General features: G+C 51.6%; 1 protein-coding gene across 6 annotated transcripts in view; it reads right to left on the reverse strand.

Annotated features, from left to right (window-relative positions):
• Positions 1–18,050, reverse strand: part of SLC39A11 (solute carrier family 39 member 11) — a 424,573-nt gene that overhangs the window by 50,398 nt on the left and 356,125 nt on the right. For all 6 annotated transcript variants that reach the window (XM_060645541.3, XM_060645535.3, XM_060645534.3 and 3 more), the window contains one exon: positions 16,766–16,835. In XM_060645541.3, coding sequence (XP_060501524.1) covers positions 16,766–16,835 — 70 coding nt within the window. The remainder of the gene's footprint in view (positions 1–16,765; positions 16,836–18,050) is intronic.

The raw sequence follows: 18,050 nt of genomic DNA on the forward strand, positions 1-18,050 counted from the left end.
CCAGGAAGATGGAAAATAACGTCCATGTCCAAACTTGCACTCAGATGTTCGATGCAGCACTGTTCACGATTGCCCCAACATAGAAGCAACCCAAATGTCCATCAATTGATGAATGGATCATCAAAATGTGGTGTATCGGTTCCATGGAATGTTATTTGGCCACACAAAGAAGTAAAATACTGATATGAGCTGCAACATGAATTAACTTTGGAAACATGACACTAAGTTAAAGATGCCAGTTGCAGAGGACCACATATATGCAATGTCCCAAACAGGAAATTCTACAGAGACAGAAAGTAGCCTAGCAGGTGCCAGGGGTCCAAGGGTTGAGGGGAAATGGGGAGAGGGGATAGTGACAGCTTATGTGTATAGACTGCATTTCTGGGGTGATGGAATGTTCTGGAATTGACTGTGGTGATGGCTGCACAACTCTGTGAATATACTAAAAACTGTACACTATAAATGGGTGAATTATATAGTAAGTGAATTATATCACAATAAAGCTGTTACCGAAAAATGTTATTAGGTATATTTATAGTGGTTATAATAAATGTTAATTTCTAAACCATTGTCTGGCACACTGAGGGGCATGTTATGTCAGGTCCCTTTTTATTTTGGTCTTCAGTTGGGGAACAAGCCCCAACTGGTCATGTGGAGCTACTGAGATGTCCACACGTTATATGGCACACAAGCCCTAGCGATGACATCATGGTCATTTTTTTTTAAATGTTATTTATTTTTGAGAAAGCACAAGTGGAGGGAAAGGCAGAGAGGAGGGGACAGAGGATCCCAAGCGGGCTCCACGCTGATAACAGTGAGCCCGATGCGGGGCTCGAGCCCACAAATCACAAGATCATGACCTGAACCAAAGTCAGACGCTCAACCGACTGAGCCACCCAGGTGCCCCCATGGTCCTTTTTTAACAACAGATTGCTGGCGTGTTACCAACAAGCAGACGCCGTGAAGAACCTGAGGTCAGAGCAGAGAGACGTGCTCCTCCAGCTCCTAGTCCATGGAGAAGATTCTACCTCATTCTGCCTTTGCATGCTCCAGCCGAAGAAGAAGAGGTGAAGTCACAGCCTTGTACATCCACGGCCCCGCTGCTGAGAGTGGTACCAGCTACACAGAGCACCACCCAAGACCTTAACCTTCACTTTTATTTATTCCCCCCAAGGCAACCCTATTTTTACAGATGCAGAAACTGAGGCTTCAGGAAGAAAGTTTGAGGTGGGGAACACTGTGTTTAGACTCCAGAGAATAAGACCCCCCTTGAGATCACGGGGGGGGGGGGGCTGCTCCCCCAAAACTGGCAGGAAGGTGGGACCACCTGAAGCCCACAGTGTGCCCATCCTGTCACTACCCCAGGTTCAGATCTGGGTTCACGGAGCTTCCAATCTACCTGAAGAGGAAACGTGGCTGGAGGCATGAGGCCAACAGTGAAAGGTTCATTTGGCCAAAGAGCTGACAGAAAAGTCTGGAATCACAGATCTTTACATGCACATATTTAAACTCACCCCACCTGGCCTCATTGAACCCCTGATTCTCACTTTCTCTTCCCAGTTTCTTTCCGCTCTCTGTCATAAAGGGCCACAAGAACAGTGCAGCCACTCAGGGGCCTGGGCACCAGGAAGGTCAGGTCAGAAGCACATACCCCCCGCCCCCCAAGCACATGGTCATGGTCAAGGGGTCAGGCCCCAGGGGCCTGTGAGGGTGTGTATTCCTCCAGGAAGAAGCCCTGTGCCTGAGGGAGCCCAACATTAAATAGTAAATTTAAAAAATGCCATGAAAAATTCCTCAGAAAATTAAAAATCCAATTTCCCTGTGACCCAGCAATCCTACTTCGGGGTATATACCCAAAAGAATTGAAAACAGGGTCTTATAATAGCCAGGAGGTGGGAGCAGTCCGAGTGTCCATCAACGGACGGATGGATACACAAAATGTGGTATGTATACACAGGGGAGTATTATTCAGCCTTGAAAAGGAAGCAATTTCTGCCACCTGCCACCTATGCGAAACATTCCAGGCACGAAAAGACACATCCTGTATGATTTCACTCACAGGAGGTACCGAGGGTAAGTAGTCAATTCACAGAGAAAGACAGTAGATTGGGGGGTTCTGGGGCTGAGGGGAGGGGGCGGTGGGGGCTCCTTGTTTAGTGAGGACAGGGTTTCCCTCTTGCAAGACGGAAGAGTTCTAGAGACGGATGCTGGGGACAGCTGCGCAACAGTGTGAATGCACTAAATGCCACCGGACTGCACACTTAAAACGGCTGCGGTGGTAGTTTTTATGTTATGTGTATTTTACTGCAATTAAAAAATGTTAAGATGACGTGATTTTAATAAAGCACGATGACAGGTTGACAGAGACATCATAGAAGAAGAAAAAAAAAAAGCCTTTTTTTTGTCCTCCAGCTATTTGAACAAGGGACCCCGGGTCTTCATTTTGTGTAAGGTCCTGAAGATTATGTAATAATTTGTCTTGGGGATAAAACAAAGCAGGTGTTTCTGCTGTTGTCACTTGTCTCTGACCCCAGGCCAGAGGCTGCGTCCTCTGAAATGGTGCCTCTCTTTCCCCCTGACTCAGGAAGGACCTGGGCTGGGGAAGCATCTCCCCCTTCATGGGGGACAGCTGAAACAGGGGTGTGGGGCCCCTACGCCCCTCTTCCCTTGCTTTCCTTCTAGAGCTGTGGCTCTTGTGCCGGTTCCTCCACAGCACACTGGGGGCTCGCTGAACATGTTGCTTTGGGACCCGACCCGGAAGCAGAGGCGTGGAACCGTGTCTCGGGTGTGATGGTCACACTGTGGTCCTCAACCGGGGTTCAGGAAGCGCTGCTCTGGGTCCTGGAGAAGGAAGACACGATAAACCCCACTTCCTCTGTCTCCTCTGAATGCCGAGCCCCTCTTTTTGCCTTGCTTTCTGAAAGAGACCATTCTTACGAGTGTACCGGCTTCTGTGACCAGATGCAGACCCCTCCCTGAGGCCTGGGGAAAGCCCCTCCTCTGCTGTCTTCACTTTCTCTGTGGCACGGTGGCCTGGGGAGCGCCCTTCATGCTGGCCACCTGAGTAGCACCAAGATGTTAACCCTGATGTGATCAGAGATGGTGAAGGGTGAAAGCCAGCGGAGTGTGGCTGGGGCTCTGTGACCAACAGACTCAAGAGTAGCTTTCTCGGGGTTCGGGGCCCAGGGCGGTCCGAGTGCCACGCTGGGACATGGGGCACTTTGGCCACTGGTCCTGGGCAGGCAGGTACGGTCTGACATTAGTGAACGGTGTGGCTTTGGGCAAGCCATGTTACTTCCGTTTTTCTCCTGCATAAAAGGAGGCTCTCTCAGATTGAATGCAAAATTACGCAAATCTTCACTCTGGTGAGCTAAGGCGTCTATAACTTGGCCTCCCTGACTTCTCCAAGCGCTTCTCCCTTTTCTGTCCTGAATAATAGCGAACTCAGGTCCTCATTCTCCTGCCCAGCCCCCTGAGCAGCCAGGCCCCAAGGGGCTCTGACTCCCCAGCCTGCAGACAGGCAGGCATGGGTCACACCAGCAGGGAACGGGGTGCAGGCCAGGTGCAGATGGTCCGGGGAGGGCCCCCAGCCTTGGGTCTGGGCAAAATTTGTCTTTTAAGAGCAAGCGATAGGCTGATGACTGAAGTCCCAAAGAATTCTGTGGTTGAACCATTTTTTTTGTTGTTGTTTGTTTTCTGGCACAATCTGTCTCTGTTTCTGAGCCGAGTGCCGTGTTCCCTGTGACAAAGGCCTCTTTCTTACGACAGTTTAATAGCTCCGATACGGGGACAGCCCTGACTCTCCCATGGGCCCGCGTCTGCAGGCGGCTGCGGACGAAGGAAGAAAACCACCGCTTTTCTCCCATTTGGTCCAAGCTGAACTGAGAGAGACTTCAGGAATAAAATGAAACAGAACCAGAAGCTCCTCCTGAAATTTAAAAAAAAAAAAAAAAAAAAAAAAAAAGGAAAGCTCCCGGAGGGGTGAGGGAAACGTGCGTCCAGATAGAGAAGAATGGGGATCAGAAGTGTCCTCCGTGGGAGGAGGTGAAGAGAGCTGAGTGGGGTCAGGGGACGGAGAAGGTACAGATGGGGAGTGTGGAGACGCTACGCGTTAGGCTCCTATGGCCGCCGACACAGAACACAGGGACTTATGCTCACTGTTCAGGATGCTACGAGTCAAGGGGCCAGCAGGGCTGGGCTCCCTCCAACGCCTCCAGGGAAGGACGCCCCCCTGGCTCTTCCAGCTCCGGGTGGCTGTCACCGCCCCTGAGCGCTTCTCGGCTTGTAGCCACGTCACTCCAATCTCCGCCTCTGTCTTCACGTGCCCGAAGTCTTCCCTCGGTGTCTCTGTGCTGTCCAGGGGCATTCTCCTCTGTGTGAGCGTTGAGTGTGTGTGTCTTTTCTCCTCATCTTGGAGGGACACTGGTCATACTGGATTTAGGACCCACCCGCACGCAGCATGACCTGGTCTTAACAAATTCCCTCTGTACAGACCCTATCGCCCACGAAGGTTGCATTCACAGGTTAGGACGTCAACACAACTTTCTGGGGGACACAATTCTACCACAACACCATTGCCCAAAAGAACCTGGGGCCTCCACACAGCCAACCCCCACCTCCCCTCGTTCGGGCACTCACAGGACAGGTAACTGGTCCTATCCTCCCAGCGTCCCAGCCTATCTGTCCATGCTTTCTGGGAGGTGAGGTGGGGAAGTGGACCATGACGTAATGGCCATCCAGACTATCTCTGTCCCCTCTCTTTGGATCTTCCTCCTCTCCCCCTTCCTTCCCTCAGCCACTGGCTGCATGGAGACACCAGGCAAGCGTTAGGGTTCTTACTACAGCAGCAGATGTCTAGAGTGGTGTTCGGCAAGACCTTTGACAGAAATACTCGCTGCCACTAAGATCGGCTAGGAAAAGTCTGTCCCTCACTGGGGAGAGTTACATCCACCTCTAACCCCCAAAATGTCCAATGAGACAGGATGTCAAAGAGGGGTTTGACAATGGACTCAGACCTCCTACAGCCAACACAAAAGCATCCACAAAAGGGGTCAGACACCTTTTTACAACTAAGCCGAGACTATCTTCTGCACCGCCTTAGGGGGCGTTTTTCCAGCCTCTGTGGACCTGGCAGGTACTTGACCCGGGTGGCAGGAGAGGGCAATGGTTTAGGGCACGGGCTCCGGAGCTAGGCTTCCTGGGTTCGAATCCGGCCTCTGCCCCTTACTTGCAGGAGCATCCCGCAGCTGTAAACCGGGGTCCGTCATTTCGCAGGGGGCTTCGAGGACCGGCCAATACACAGGTCAGCGGGCACAGGGTCTGCGCGTGGAAAGCACTCTGTAAACGTCAGCTTTCGTGCTTGCTGGAAGCAGGGGTGGGGAGGCGGTTCGGCATGGGCCCCTGCATCGGCCAGACCTCAGCTAGACCCTGAGCCTTCCACTTGCTGGAAGCATGACCCCCAAGAAAGTTCCCAGGCTCTGCGTCCTCCTCTCCATACTGCGATGGCAGCGAGGATTAAGTGGTGCATGTAAACCGCCCATAACGACAGCTGTCCCTACTAGTGTCACAAGGGCAAACGAACGCACGTACCCAAGCTGCCTTTTGCAGCTTGCCAAGCAAGGGTTGTGGCACGAAGACCACCACCCCAAGCAAGCCGTGCCTACGGATCCCTTAGCGTCTGCTCTGGAAAACACTATCACTCTCTGCCTCTCCTTGCTTGTAACAAGCTGTGGGGGAGGCCGGACGGGGCAGCGATGGACCCCTCCGACGTCCCCACGCGAGTCACGCTGTCTGAACAAGGAGGGAGGCAGCCGCACTGCCTCCTGTCTGCCGAACAGCGGCCTCTCCCTGTGGGCAGCACAAGGGGCCATTTGTGCCGTGGCCCCCTCCGCCCCCCCCCCCCACCGCCTCCAGCCACCCCCACCCACATCCCCGGCGACAGGGCTGGACATCTTGGCACGGGGGACGGATCTCTACACAACGTGCACTCTGTTTAGCCTGCAGCAGGCTTGGGGGCGGGGGGGGCGGCGGGGAGGCAGGGACCCTACAAAGCTCTTTGAGAACAGCAGTGTGGTTTCTTTGTGGCTTTCCCAGGCTCTGGAGACGACACACACTTTTCTCTCCTCCGTTCCCATCGCCGCCCTGTCCGTCCTCCTGCACAGCTTGGGACAAGCAACTCAAGGTCTGAGAGTGAGTCCAGGGATTCGCGGGGCCAGGAGGAAGCAGCTAGTGCCCTTGGCGGGTGCTGTCCATTATGGAACCGCGTACAGAATTCCAGGCAGGCTGTCGACCCCCTGGCGCAGAGCCGACTCTGCCCAGCCTGGTGCTGGGTCCCACGCGACAGCAGAGGAGGTGGCCCAGGCCGTGCTCCGGGCGAGGGCACAGGATGGGGTAAAGCGTACGTACGCGCTAACGGCTGAGGACACTGAGCGGTTCTGGAGCGAGAGTCAACGAACACGAATGTCACATCTGTGCTGAGACATGACAGCAAAATCCCCAAAGGGGGATCGGGGAAAGGATGTTAGGCATGGGGCCCGAGGCTCGGGCCAACAGAAGCAACATCGGGAGCAGCTATACGCGCCTGGAGCCCCCCCCGTTGCTGGACTAGGGCCTCCAGGCCTGCGTGGTCCCACGCAGACTGTGGATGCCACTTCCAAACCAGTTCTCTTTCCGGGTAGGCCGGGGGTTGGGAGCTCCAATCCTGGAGCCCAGGCAGGGGCAGGAATGGGCCGGGCATCTATCTGTAGTGCCCGCGATGGGCAGGCCAAAGGAAAACAAAACAGAACAAAACAAAACAAAACAAAAAACAATACCTACAATGCAAAAAAAAAAATATATATATATCCCACATCCTATACTGCCTTCCTGTATGCCAAGCACTGTTCCAGGTTCTTCGTGTATAAGAAATCCAGTTAAGTCTGTTGAAGTAGACGCTATTATCGTTGTGACTACTTCTATGACTACTGATTACTGTGGGAATTTGCAGATTAGGAAACTGAGGCACAGAAGAAAGGCAACCCGTTCAGGTTCTACAGCCAGGGAGTGGCAGAGTCAAGATTTGAACCCAGGTGGTCTAGCTCCAGGATCCAGGTCCTCCAATATTCTGTGTGTTCTTGGGCTTGCTGGGCTGGGGAGGGGCGGGTGCTGCACCAGGGCCCCATGACTGGTTCTCACAGGTCTCACTGTGCCCCGCGCATGCGAGCGGCTGTGGGCAGAGGGCGCCCTATCTCCCTCCCGGTGAATGACACCTGCTTTGTTCCGGGGCTTGAAAACAGGTACACAAGTGTCTGGGGTTGACTGTGTCACTGTTCCTTGCCTTCTCTCAGATCACACCCTGAATCCCACATGGGGCAAACAAGCAGTCCGGGTGTGTTTGTGTGTGTGTGTGTGTGTGTGTGTTTGTATCAAGATTTACACCCCATAACTCAGACGTGCACTAAAAACCAATCTTTTTTTCCTATGATATGATCCCGTCCTGGATCCCTCATTTCCACACAGTAGCAGAAACAAAATCAGTATGACTTTTGCAAGTACATCATCCCGATCTGCGGAAACTGGTTTTCAGCACAGATAAAATACAGTAAGATTTTCAAGGTAGCATGATACACAGTAGTAGAATACAGGGGATGTTCAAGATCACCTTGTTGCATTGCCCGGCGGTGGGGGGTGGGGGGCTCAAACTGACGAATTTGTATGAAGAACATAATTACGTATTGAGTGGTGTTGGACAAGCTTTTCATGTTGTAAGTTGCTCTGAATTTGAATGGAGAGAGACAGAGGAAGATAAAGAGAAGTAAACTCCTATCTGAAAAGTAGAACGGATTTTGTTTTTCCCTGACCTTATGAACTGATTTTTGGTGATAAGTACACTGTTAACCGAGAGATACCTTATACAAGAATTGACTGACAGGGAGAGCCTATGATCGCAGCTTTCTATCGATGCCTTTACTTTGCAAAACAGAGAAGGTGACAGCTCTCCGTCCGTCCACATACACAGGGGACATTTTTATTGTCCCGCAAAGCCCAACAGTCCCGGAATCACAGATACAACCTGCCTCTCTTCACGAAATGCACATAAAAACTGAGGTTTAGATAGTAAGAGTCAAGGACACGGTCAGACTTCCAGGGGCTTGCTAGCCTGGGTCCCCTCTGCTTGACACAGAGGTACCATTGGAAGGACCGCGTGCTGAAATGAGCACATTTGCGAGCATTTTTCTGTCTCTGTAGCATCGTGTGTGTGGATGGATGGGTGTGGGAGTCAGAATGCTGCTGCTGAAGGTTCACACCAGAGAATGTCCCCAACCTTCGAAGGAAACCATCTGCCAGGGGAAGACATGGCTCCCCTCTCCAGTACCAGCAGGGAGGGATGAATGACCGTCACTGGGCCTCCCGACGAGGTCACTCTGACATAGCTGACGGTCACCTTAGACTTGATGATGTGTGCCAGGAAAGGCGAGCAAAGGTCTGAAGAACCCTGACTTCCAGAACACCCAAAACCGATCGGGTTTTTCTTTGTATCCTTTCTAGTGGCTTTGTGCTCAAATAATGGTAATTATCCCAGCTGTCCTGGGAAGTATGGAAAGTCTGCCAGATTCGTGGGTGAAGCCAAACTAACATTAAACGGTTTCTCGTGGACAATCTCAGGCAGCAGGTAAATGATAAGTACACAGACTTTCACTCCTCCATCTGTTCACGTATCTGTGCACCCAGTGCAGGGAATGAATGGGCACCAGGCCCCACGATGGGCATATTTTGCAGGCAAGTGGCTATTAGGTTCCGGATTCTCTTTGTTATCAGCAGGGGAGTCCCCCAGGTGTGCAGGTAACAATGACATCTGTGTGTCTGCACAGACCTGGGGATGTGGAAGGCAAAGTGTCTGAAGGGGTGGGGGTGCTGCTATCCCCTCGAGAGGATAACCCAGTCCAAGAAAAATCTTGGGGGTTCTTGGGGACAGAACACGGGAAGTGGAGGGGGCTTACTGGCAAAATACTGTTAACTCTTTTCATTGTTTCCTGTACCATTCTGCTCTTGCTGGGAGCATAAAAACCCACGGGAAGGGAGAAGGAGCCAGGAGAGAGAGTGGCGGAAGGCGGTAAGAATGCCGGGGTTTGGACAAGGAGACAGGACGGAGACCATTCCTTTCTCGCCCTTGCTTCCCAGCCCCCAGCCCTGCCGGCTCCTTTCAGTCAGGCCTCCTGGAGCAAAGCACCTGCAGAATGTTCTCAGGAGGACTGTTGGAGAACCCCCAGGGGTTCTGAGGATGGGAGGGGCACTTCTTGAGGGTCAGTGGGGACGAGGGAAAAAGAAGGGGGCGCCCGGATGGCTCAGTCGGTTGAGCGTCCACCTTCGGCTCAGGTCATGATCTCACGGTTTGTGGGTTTGAGCCCCGCGTCGGGTTCTGTGCTGATGGCTCGGAGCCTGGAGCCTGCTTCCGATTCTGTGTCTGTCTCCCTCTCTCTCTGCTCCTCCCCTGCTCATGCTCTGTCTCTCGCTCTCAAAAATAAATAAACATTAAAAAAAAATTAAAACAGAACAAAAAACCCTGTGGGGCGTGCTCGGGAACAGCTATGTGGAGGGAATGGCTCTCCAGTTGCCTACAAGGAAGTGCTGGGCCCGAGTCTGGCTCTGTCCATGTGTTTAGCAGGCTTTTAGGCCCATCCTCTTTACTTCCAGGACGAATATACTAATTTTCATAACACTGTTTTTTGAAGTCATTAGAAAAATAAAACATAAAGAAAAATCGAATGAATTTTTGGGTGTCTTGAAGTTAAGCCCGTTCACCCCACTGCTTTCCTACTGGTGCCGACAGTCACGGCCCCGAGGGACTTCCTGCTCTTTTCTGGTGCCTTCCACATCCACCCTCCTCTCTGTGCCGGGACCATGCAAAAACCTTGCCGTTATGCTGATGCGGGAAAATGACACGACAGCGGAGCACCGTCAGGGCTGAATCCAATGAACTATTGGGGTCAAAATGGCAGGAATATAAAGATGTAACTATTTCGAGAAATGCACACAGCATTTTTATGAACTCGTATGTATATAACACGGGGTCTTAAAATTTGTAGGTGTGACTTCTGTCTGAGATCCACACTGCTTCAGCCATCCTCGTGTCTCGACTGCTTTTGTCCCTTTGTCATTGTTTTGTCACCTGGCATCGATGATGGCCAGCCACCACACGGGGGCACTGTCCACCACCTGCTGCCTGCCTGCCCACACTTGCAAATTCCTCTCTGTCAGAATACAGGGTAAAGGGATCGGTGTGTGGGAGGACTGAAAAGAAGCATGTAAGAGAAAGAGCTGCCGATAGATAACTCTAGAATCCCGGGCAAGGTAGCTTGATGGGTTCAGGAGAAGGGCTTGTTTGCATAAAATAAAATGGAGAGCACAGTCTGCCGTCACACATACAGAACAGCACAAGAATTTGCTTTCTGGGGTGATTGAAGAGTGTGGCGGTGGGGTTTGTGGTGCGGGGAGCGGGGGAGGGCGTGTGTATTATTCTGCTGTGAAAGGGGTGGCAGTGGTTGGGTCAAGGGGTGAAAGGATCTCCTCTCCCGGGCACCTTCCTGACCTCATGCTGGGGCTGCGCTTCTCAGCCTGAAGACCAGTCTCCAGAGAGACCGGGCTGGGGTCTGGAACGGTGAGACCCAGAGCTGCGGGCACGTGGGGAGGTCAAGAGCGGCAGCCTGAGGCATGGAGAGTCTCTTGAGAATTCTCTGGAAGTCTGGCAGCTGGTCCTGCCACAGGGTGATCTAGGGACTTTGTAAGAGCGGCTTGACCCGTGCAGGCAGTTACGGTAGATGTGTGAGTGGACTATGCTGAAGAAGTTTACACTTAGTTCTCCGAGACCCCTCCCCACCACAACAGTGAGGCCTGCTCTTGACCTTCTCTACATTTAATTGGCAAACCTATTTTCAATAATATTCTGGATCCAAAGTAGGGGGATTAATTGGACAGAGAGATGCACATAGGTAATGGGTCTTCCACATAAAGACATATCGACTGGTTACGGTTGACTAATGACCAGGAAAATGTGTCTACTGCCATTTTTTTTAATGTTTATTTATTTTTGACAGAGAGAGAGAGAGACAAGAGCGAGAGCAGGAGAGGGGCATAGAGAGAGAAGGAGACGCAGAATTCGAAGCAGGCTCCAGACTCCGAGCTGTCAGCACAGACCCTGACGTGGGACTTGAACTCACGGACTGTGAGATCATGACCTGAGCCGAAGTCGGATGCTTGACCAACTGAGCCAGCCAGGTGCCCCACCATTTTTGTTTCTAAACAAATGGCTGCTTAGTTGACTAATGACTGCTGTCTTAAATGATTGGTAATATACCAACACGTGTGTTGGTTTTTAAGCCAGGGAAAGTATATATCTGACTTATGATTTACCCCTTGATAAGGGAGGCAGACATACACTTTAAAATTTATTTTGATGTCCCTCCTGTGCAACTTAGTGAGCCACCTTAGGTCCAGATGCAGACTAATCCACCAGGCATCCCTTCCTAAGTATCTAGATGTCGGTTAGCATTAGCTGGTTGGGACACAAGAAACACATTTGAGGCGTATCTTGGGGATGTGCTTTGTGGATTATCCACAAAGACCATGAGTCTGCAGCCAGCCTCCTTGGCTACCCAGAGCCTGTTGCACCTGCCGGTCAGGGTATGTTCTTGGGTGACAAACGCCACCCAACGTGTGTGCTCCGTCAAAGCCTAAATAGGAAGTGGTCTGTATGTGAAGTGTAAATAGCCTTGCTCTCCCCGCTGGTTTGCATTATGCCTGCCGCTGAGTCAAGTGAGAGCCGAGGGCACGTTTCCTCCATCGGGAACATGTTCTTTGGAGGTAATGCCACTTCAGAAAGGAAAACTGTTTAAGCAGCAAACTCCCAAGGGACATGTGGTCTGAAGAATTTCTTGGTGGTGACACCAGAAGAAATTGCGAGGGGACCAGACTGGAGAGAAGAAAGCTATGTTTCCCTTGAACCACGGGCTTCCCTTTGCTGCCTGAGATGCTTCGTAGTTCAGAGGACACTGAATTCGGGATAAACAGTGCCACACCAGCTATCCAGTGAGGAAGGAGGGTGGATGGAGGGAAGGCATGGGGACAGGCGCCATAAAGGTGAAGTAACAGCATCTGAACACTGGGTGGCAGCAGCAGCCCTACACAAATTACATGCCTGCCTCCTGCCTGAGTCCTGGTTGTGGAGAAATTCAATTAAGGATCGTGCCTCCTTGGGAGTCTTTATTTTATACCTTTCTTTTCTCCCGTGGTGGCTGCAGATATGTGGCTTCCAGATGCATTATTAACAGGGCACAAGAAAGAGATCGTACAAGAGTTAGTTGGTGTCAGAGCATTTGCTGATGAATCTGCAGTAAAATTACGGTTTTCCGCCGAATTAGAGGTCTGCATACTTTGGTCTGCAAAGGGCCAGATGACTACAGACGCTCAGCTTTCGGCCTTGAGGTTCTGCGGCAACTGCCCGCCTCCATTATTACCAGGAGTTACGGACAGTATGTCAACAAATGAGTGTCGGCTGTGTTCGAAGCAAACGCCGTTTCCAGAACCGGGTGTGGGGCCGGACCTGGCCCGGGGGCTACAGTTTGCTGAGACCCCTAGGCTAAATGAAGAGCAGCTAGCTTGGTCCACGTGGGCCCCAGGCACAGGCCAGGTAACTCTTGTTGCCAAGTACATGCAAATGCATCCTCTCGCCCTCGGGGCCCTCCCGGAACCCTACGTGATTATCTAGGTCTCCCTACGCTCACACCTGAATTCCCCCTTCTCCCTTCCGCAGGACAACAAAATCCGCAGCCGACAGATGCCGTCTGGTGGGTCTGCATTCAAAGCTCTTCCTCCCTCCCCTCCTTGTGGTCTCCCTTCAGTCCCACATCCCTCGTCCTGCTCTGAGGGCACACAGCTGTGGGTGGTCAACACAGGTCCATCTATGTCCTGGCCTCAAATTATTCCCCGGGAGCCAGATCACGGTTCAAACCACCTCTTGGGTTTTATCATTTCCTTTCCCTGCATATCAGAACCCACCCTAGCTGCCAACCTCTCGGTGCATGATGTGCTTTCTTAGCCGTCGGGCTCACCTTCCAGAAAGCACCGTGTGAGCTCCATCTCGGTGACTTCACCTCTCCGCCGGCCCTGAAAATGCCTTGGGACCTACCTGGGCCTTTCTTCACAATATTACCTGCCTCCATCGCGTCCACCAATTCAAGCTGACCATCCGCCCCGGTCCCGATGAAGTACCACCGTTCTATGAAGTGCCCCTGACACGAAGGAAGAGCCTGCCCTTCATCCACTGGTTTCTTAGTGACTCGGTTTGTATCCCTTCCTTGGAGCTTACGCTGTGCCCTTCTTACGGTGTTACTGGTTTCACTGCCCACTAACCAATTATTTAGGCCATCTTTTCTGGTATTGATTTTCAATTATGTCACACTGCGGTCACAGAATGTGGTCTGAGTGGTATTGATTTGGGGGGCATTCCGACTTTTCTCTGCGGCACGGCGCTCATCAATTTTGGGAACCATGCGCACGCGGGCTTGACAAGAATGTCAGGTTTCTCATCGCCAGGCTGGGGCTCTACGCACATCCATGATGTATGTCGTGTTAACTTTTTATCTGCCTTCTCAGTGCCCGGGCGGGGAATCCTAACCCTTCACCATGACGACGGTTTTGTCTGACTTCCCTTGAAATTCTGACCATTTTCCTTCCCCAGTGTGAGACTTAGGTTGCCAGGAGCGTACAGGTGCCCATCAGCCCGGGGCACTGTTCCTCTTCCTGCAAAGTACTGACCTCCATTCTTTCCGTGGCTTTCTGCCCGAAAGTCTGGTTTGTCTGATTCCAAGACTGTAATACCTGCTTTCTTTTTGGCCAGGGTGCACCTTCCACCTTTTTTCACGCCTTTGTTTTCAAGCTTTTCTGTGTCATGTCTTAGGCGTGCCCCTCGTTCATCACCCGGAGCTGGGATTTCAAAAGGCAAAACCTGTCTCTTGTACAAGATGCGTTTAATCATCGGATGACTTTGCTTTTGCAGCCTGCCCTCCGGCATTAGCCTTGTTCTTTCTCCTTCTCCCTCATGCCTTGGCTGGGGGCTCTTATCCATCACCATCCTCACCCCCTCCCCCCGCCCCCGGGGCATTTGAAAAGGAAGAACCCAAATCACGAACTGTAGGTGGATTTATGGGGGGGATGGCCTGATGGGGAGGGCCTGTTGGAGGGAGAACCTTCCCTCCCAAGATACTCTGGACACAGTGGTGACAACAGCAAAGCCCCACACGCTGTGGCTGAGAGTGGGTGGAGGGCGGGGGGTGGTGAGAACCCCCCAGTGGCTCCATTAGCAGGGGGTTTTTTGAGGCTGAAAATACCAAGACTGCCGCCCCAGCTCAATCCCAACTGGAAGGTCCTGTTGAGGGTTTATGTAACTCAGAGAGCGTCTGTTCAAGGGAAGAGAGGGGCTGGGTCGGAAAGATTGTTGCTCTACTTTCTTCAGAAATATTTATAAAGATTAGCGGAAAGTGCAGGTAATAGAATAGAGGGCCGTCTGAGTGGACATCCCCATGTCGCGGGAGACGTGGCTGGACTAAAGCCTGGCTGGGGGCAGGGCTGTCACTTGCCAGCCACCGACCCCCTGCAACGTGCACGGCGCCCGAGCTCCAGGAGGACCCGGCCTGTGGATGCTGACAGGCTCAGCTCCCGGGATCCTGCTGACTCGGAAGTTTCTCCTGGTCTAAGCGAGGCCAAGATCAAAACGGCTAAAAAGCCATACTCCCCGACCCTCTCCCCTCCCCCTCTCCCAGTGTGAGAAGAGCAGCCTGCAGGGCGTTAGGAATCACAATTAACCCTTGATTTTGGCGACATTTCTACATTATGAAGTCCCCTCTGCCCTCCCCCCACCCTCCATCAACCAGCTCATTTGGTTTTCACAATAGGTATCACATGAACGGATGATGCTGGAGGAACCCACCAGTTTGACAGGTGGGAAAAAGAAGTTGAGAACAGGGGAAATTTCGACTTGGAACATGCCGGCCCACATGCACATCTGGGGCCTCAAGGAGCACACATGTCCCTTAACATGTAGCATTAGAATTTAAAGCCCTACAGGGGGGCGCCTGGGTGGCTCAGTCGGTTGAGCGTCTGACTCTTGACTTCGTCAACTTGAGTCATGATCTCAGGGTTGTGAGTCTGAGCCCTGCACCCTGCGCCGGGCTCCGTGCTGAATGTGGAGCCTGCTGGGGATTCTCTCTCTCCCTCTCTCTCTGACCTCCCCCAAAATTAAAAAAATAATAATAAATAAAGACCAGCAGAGACTACACTTAACACACAGGGGTCCCACGTTGGCTGAGGACCTAAAAGGAGGGGATGGGGCATAAAGAGGCCTCACATAAGTTCAGCAGCTGAGGGAGGGCGGGAAAGGGGCTCTGTGAGAAATGAGTTCCTGACAAGCAGGGGAATAGAAACCAGGTTGATCGCTGAAGGAGGCGGGGCCACCGCCACAGGGGGAAAAAGTCGGTCAGAAGGCAGAGAAATGAGCTAGATGCAGGGGTCAGAAACCAGCGGCCCCCAGGACCATCTCTTGAACACGAATCATATTTTTAAAATAATTGTGCCTTGAGATAGTGCATGTGCTGCCCGGTTGAGGTTCACCTCTGTCCTCACTGTTCCGAACTGTCTCCACCCCAGGATGGTCTCCACTCAATTTCTTGCCCCTTAGTCTTCTGAAGGCACCTGAGTTTGCCACCCTTGGATGGAAGGGTCCTCCCTGCTCTCCTCCAGCCCAAGGCTGTAGTATTCACGGTCCTGTAGGCACAAGAGACCACGTAGAACACATCTCCATTATGGCTACAGGATAAGCCATAAGCCTCCGTGGTCCCGAGACGATCGCCTTGCCTAGGCCCTGTGTGGGGCCAGGGAGGTAGAAGAGAAGAAGAACTTAGAAGGCACAGACTGTCTGCGGAAAGACTGTCTATGGACATGAGGAGTCAAGGACAGCAGTGAGTTTGGTTTGGGCAACCGGGTGCAAGGGGGTGATGGGGAACCCTGGAGGAGGGACAGGTTTTTGCAGGATGGTAGCAGGAGACAATAAGCTCAACTTTGGAAATGCTGAGCGTGGGGATCCTGAAAAACATTTGAGTGGAGAAGTCTGCAAGGTAGCTGGACCCGTAGGTGTAAGTTCCAGAAAACAGTCTAGGCTGAAGATCAACATTGGCATCACCAGCAAATGGATGGAAAATAAAGTCTCGGGAATGGAGAGATTCCCCAAGGAGAGTACACTAAGTGAGAAGAAACGATGCCCCAGAGATGGATCCCAGGCAACATCAACATTTCAGAGAGGGCCGCAGGACGAGAAGCCCACAGAAGAATCTGTAGAGGAACAGGAAGTGGGGGGAAACCAGGAGAGCGCAGGGTCCGGAAAGAGAAAGGAGCGGCTTCAAAAAGAGGGAGCAGTTGAGAGCATCAGTTGCTGGCTTTGTTAATTTTTTTTTTTTTTTTGTCTTTAGTCTTTATACTTTTAAAGGATTTGGAGAACGCAGACGATTATTTCCATGTTGTGTTTTCAAAGCGGTTACCCATTAGATAGCTCATATGACAAACGGCGTAACCAGCTTGTTTGATGGAAACCCTCTCTCAGGCAAGCTTCACCTGACCTCCCCCACCAACTTCCACCAGTCTTGGCCCTCTGGGGCCAGGGGTGCCCATCGAGGTAATAAGCATTTCCAGAGCACCACTGGGTATGGTGCCAGGCTCTAGGGAGCAGGTGCTGGCTTACCTGGCACTCTCAAAGGTGGCGGATGCCGTCTTTTCCACAGCCCCAAATCCGACGCCAACAGCAAGACCCTCTGAAATGGAATAAAAAAGTATGAAGGGTTAGGAGCAATTTTCGAACAAGGTTCATTACCATTGCTGGGTCAGGTGAGACCGCATTAGGCTGCCAGTAACAGAAAACCTACATAACTGGAGTTTAAACCCGGGGTTGGCTGGCAACGGTCTGGGGGCCAAATTCAGCCCACTGCCTATTTTTGTATGGCCTGAAAGCTAAGAACGACGTTTACATTTTTAAATAACTGGAAAAAAAAAATCAAAGAAAGAATAGTATTTCATGACACATGAAAGTTATATAATTTTAGTGTTCACAAATAAAGTTTTATTGGCACACTGCCATGCTTAGTTTGTTGACAAGTTGTCTGTGGCTGCTTTTGCGCTACATCAGCAGAGATGAGTAGTTGTGATAGAGAACATATGGCCCAAAGACCTACAATATTTACCGTCTGGCCCTTTACTGAAAGAGCTTGATGACGGGCTCCTAAGCTAAACACATAGGGTTTTATTTAGCTCGCGCAACAAGAAGTCCGAGATTGGTGCAGGGGCCCAATGATGTCTTCCCAGACATTCGAGGGGGCATCTTGAAATGGTAGACTGTTACAGTCTACTCTGAGATGGTGTGGCTACAGTCTAGCTTAAGCTTGGGGATGGACAAGATGATTCCCCAAGTCCTCTCCAGAGGGACTAGTAAGCCTGCCAAGGCTACCAACACTCTGACTTTGATCAAATGTGGAAGAACACTGCTTGTCTACAAGTATCTGATGGAGAAGGAAAGGTTACAGAAAAATGGTCCAGTGGCCTGGGACCAGTGGGGTAGAACCATAATGTTAAGACATTTTCTGGTATCTGTGGGACAGTTTAAAGACCCCCTGAGTCATAACAGGAAAGACACCTACCAATACTGGTCAGAATCAAGACCAAGGGCTTTTGGGGCCAGGAGGAACTTTTTTGTTATAAAGAGGGAAGAGGGAAAAATCCACTGAGAAGGGCTTGTCTTCTTTTGGGATTCACCGCCTCTTTGAAACGCCTCTTTTTATCCTTTGTGTCCTTTTTAGTTGGGGTGGGCCAAGGATGCTAGGATTCTAGGAGGCACCTGGAGACAGAAGAGCTGCTCACACTTGTCCCATGTGAGAGGGTAAGAGCTCACCCATTATCTAGTCTGGTTCACCGAGGGACCACAATGGGGTTTGGAGTCCAAACAGCCTGCTAAGGCCTAAAGGGCTCTTTTCTTC

This window comes from Panthera onca, chromosome E1 (genome assembly GCF_046562875.1).
Source record: "Panthera onca isolate mPanOnc1 chromosome E1, mPanOnc1 haplotype 2, whole genome shotgun sequence".
Taxonomy (NCBI): domain Eukaryota; kingdom Metazoa; phylum Chordata; class Mammalia; order Carnivora; family Felidae; genus Panthera; species Panthera onca.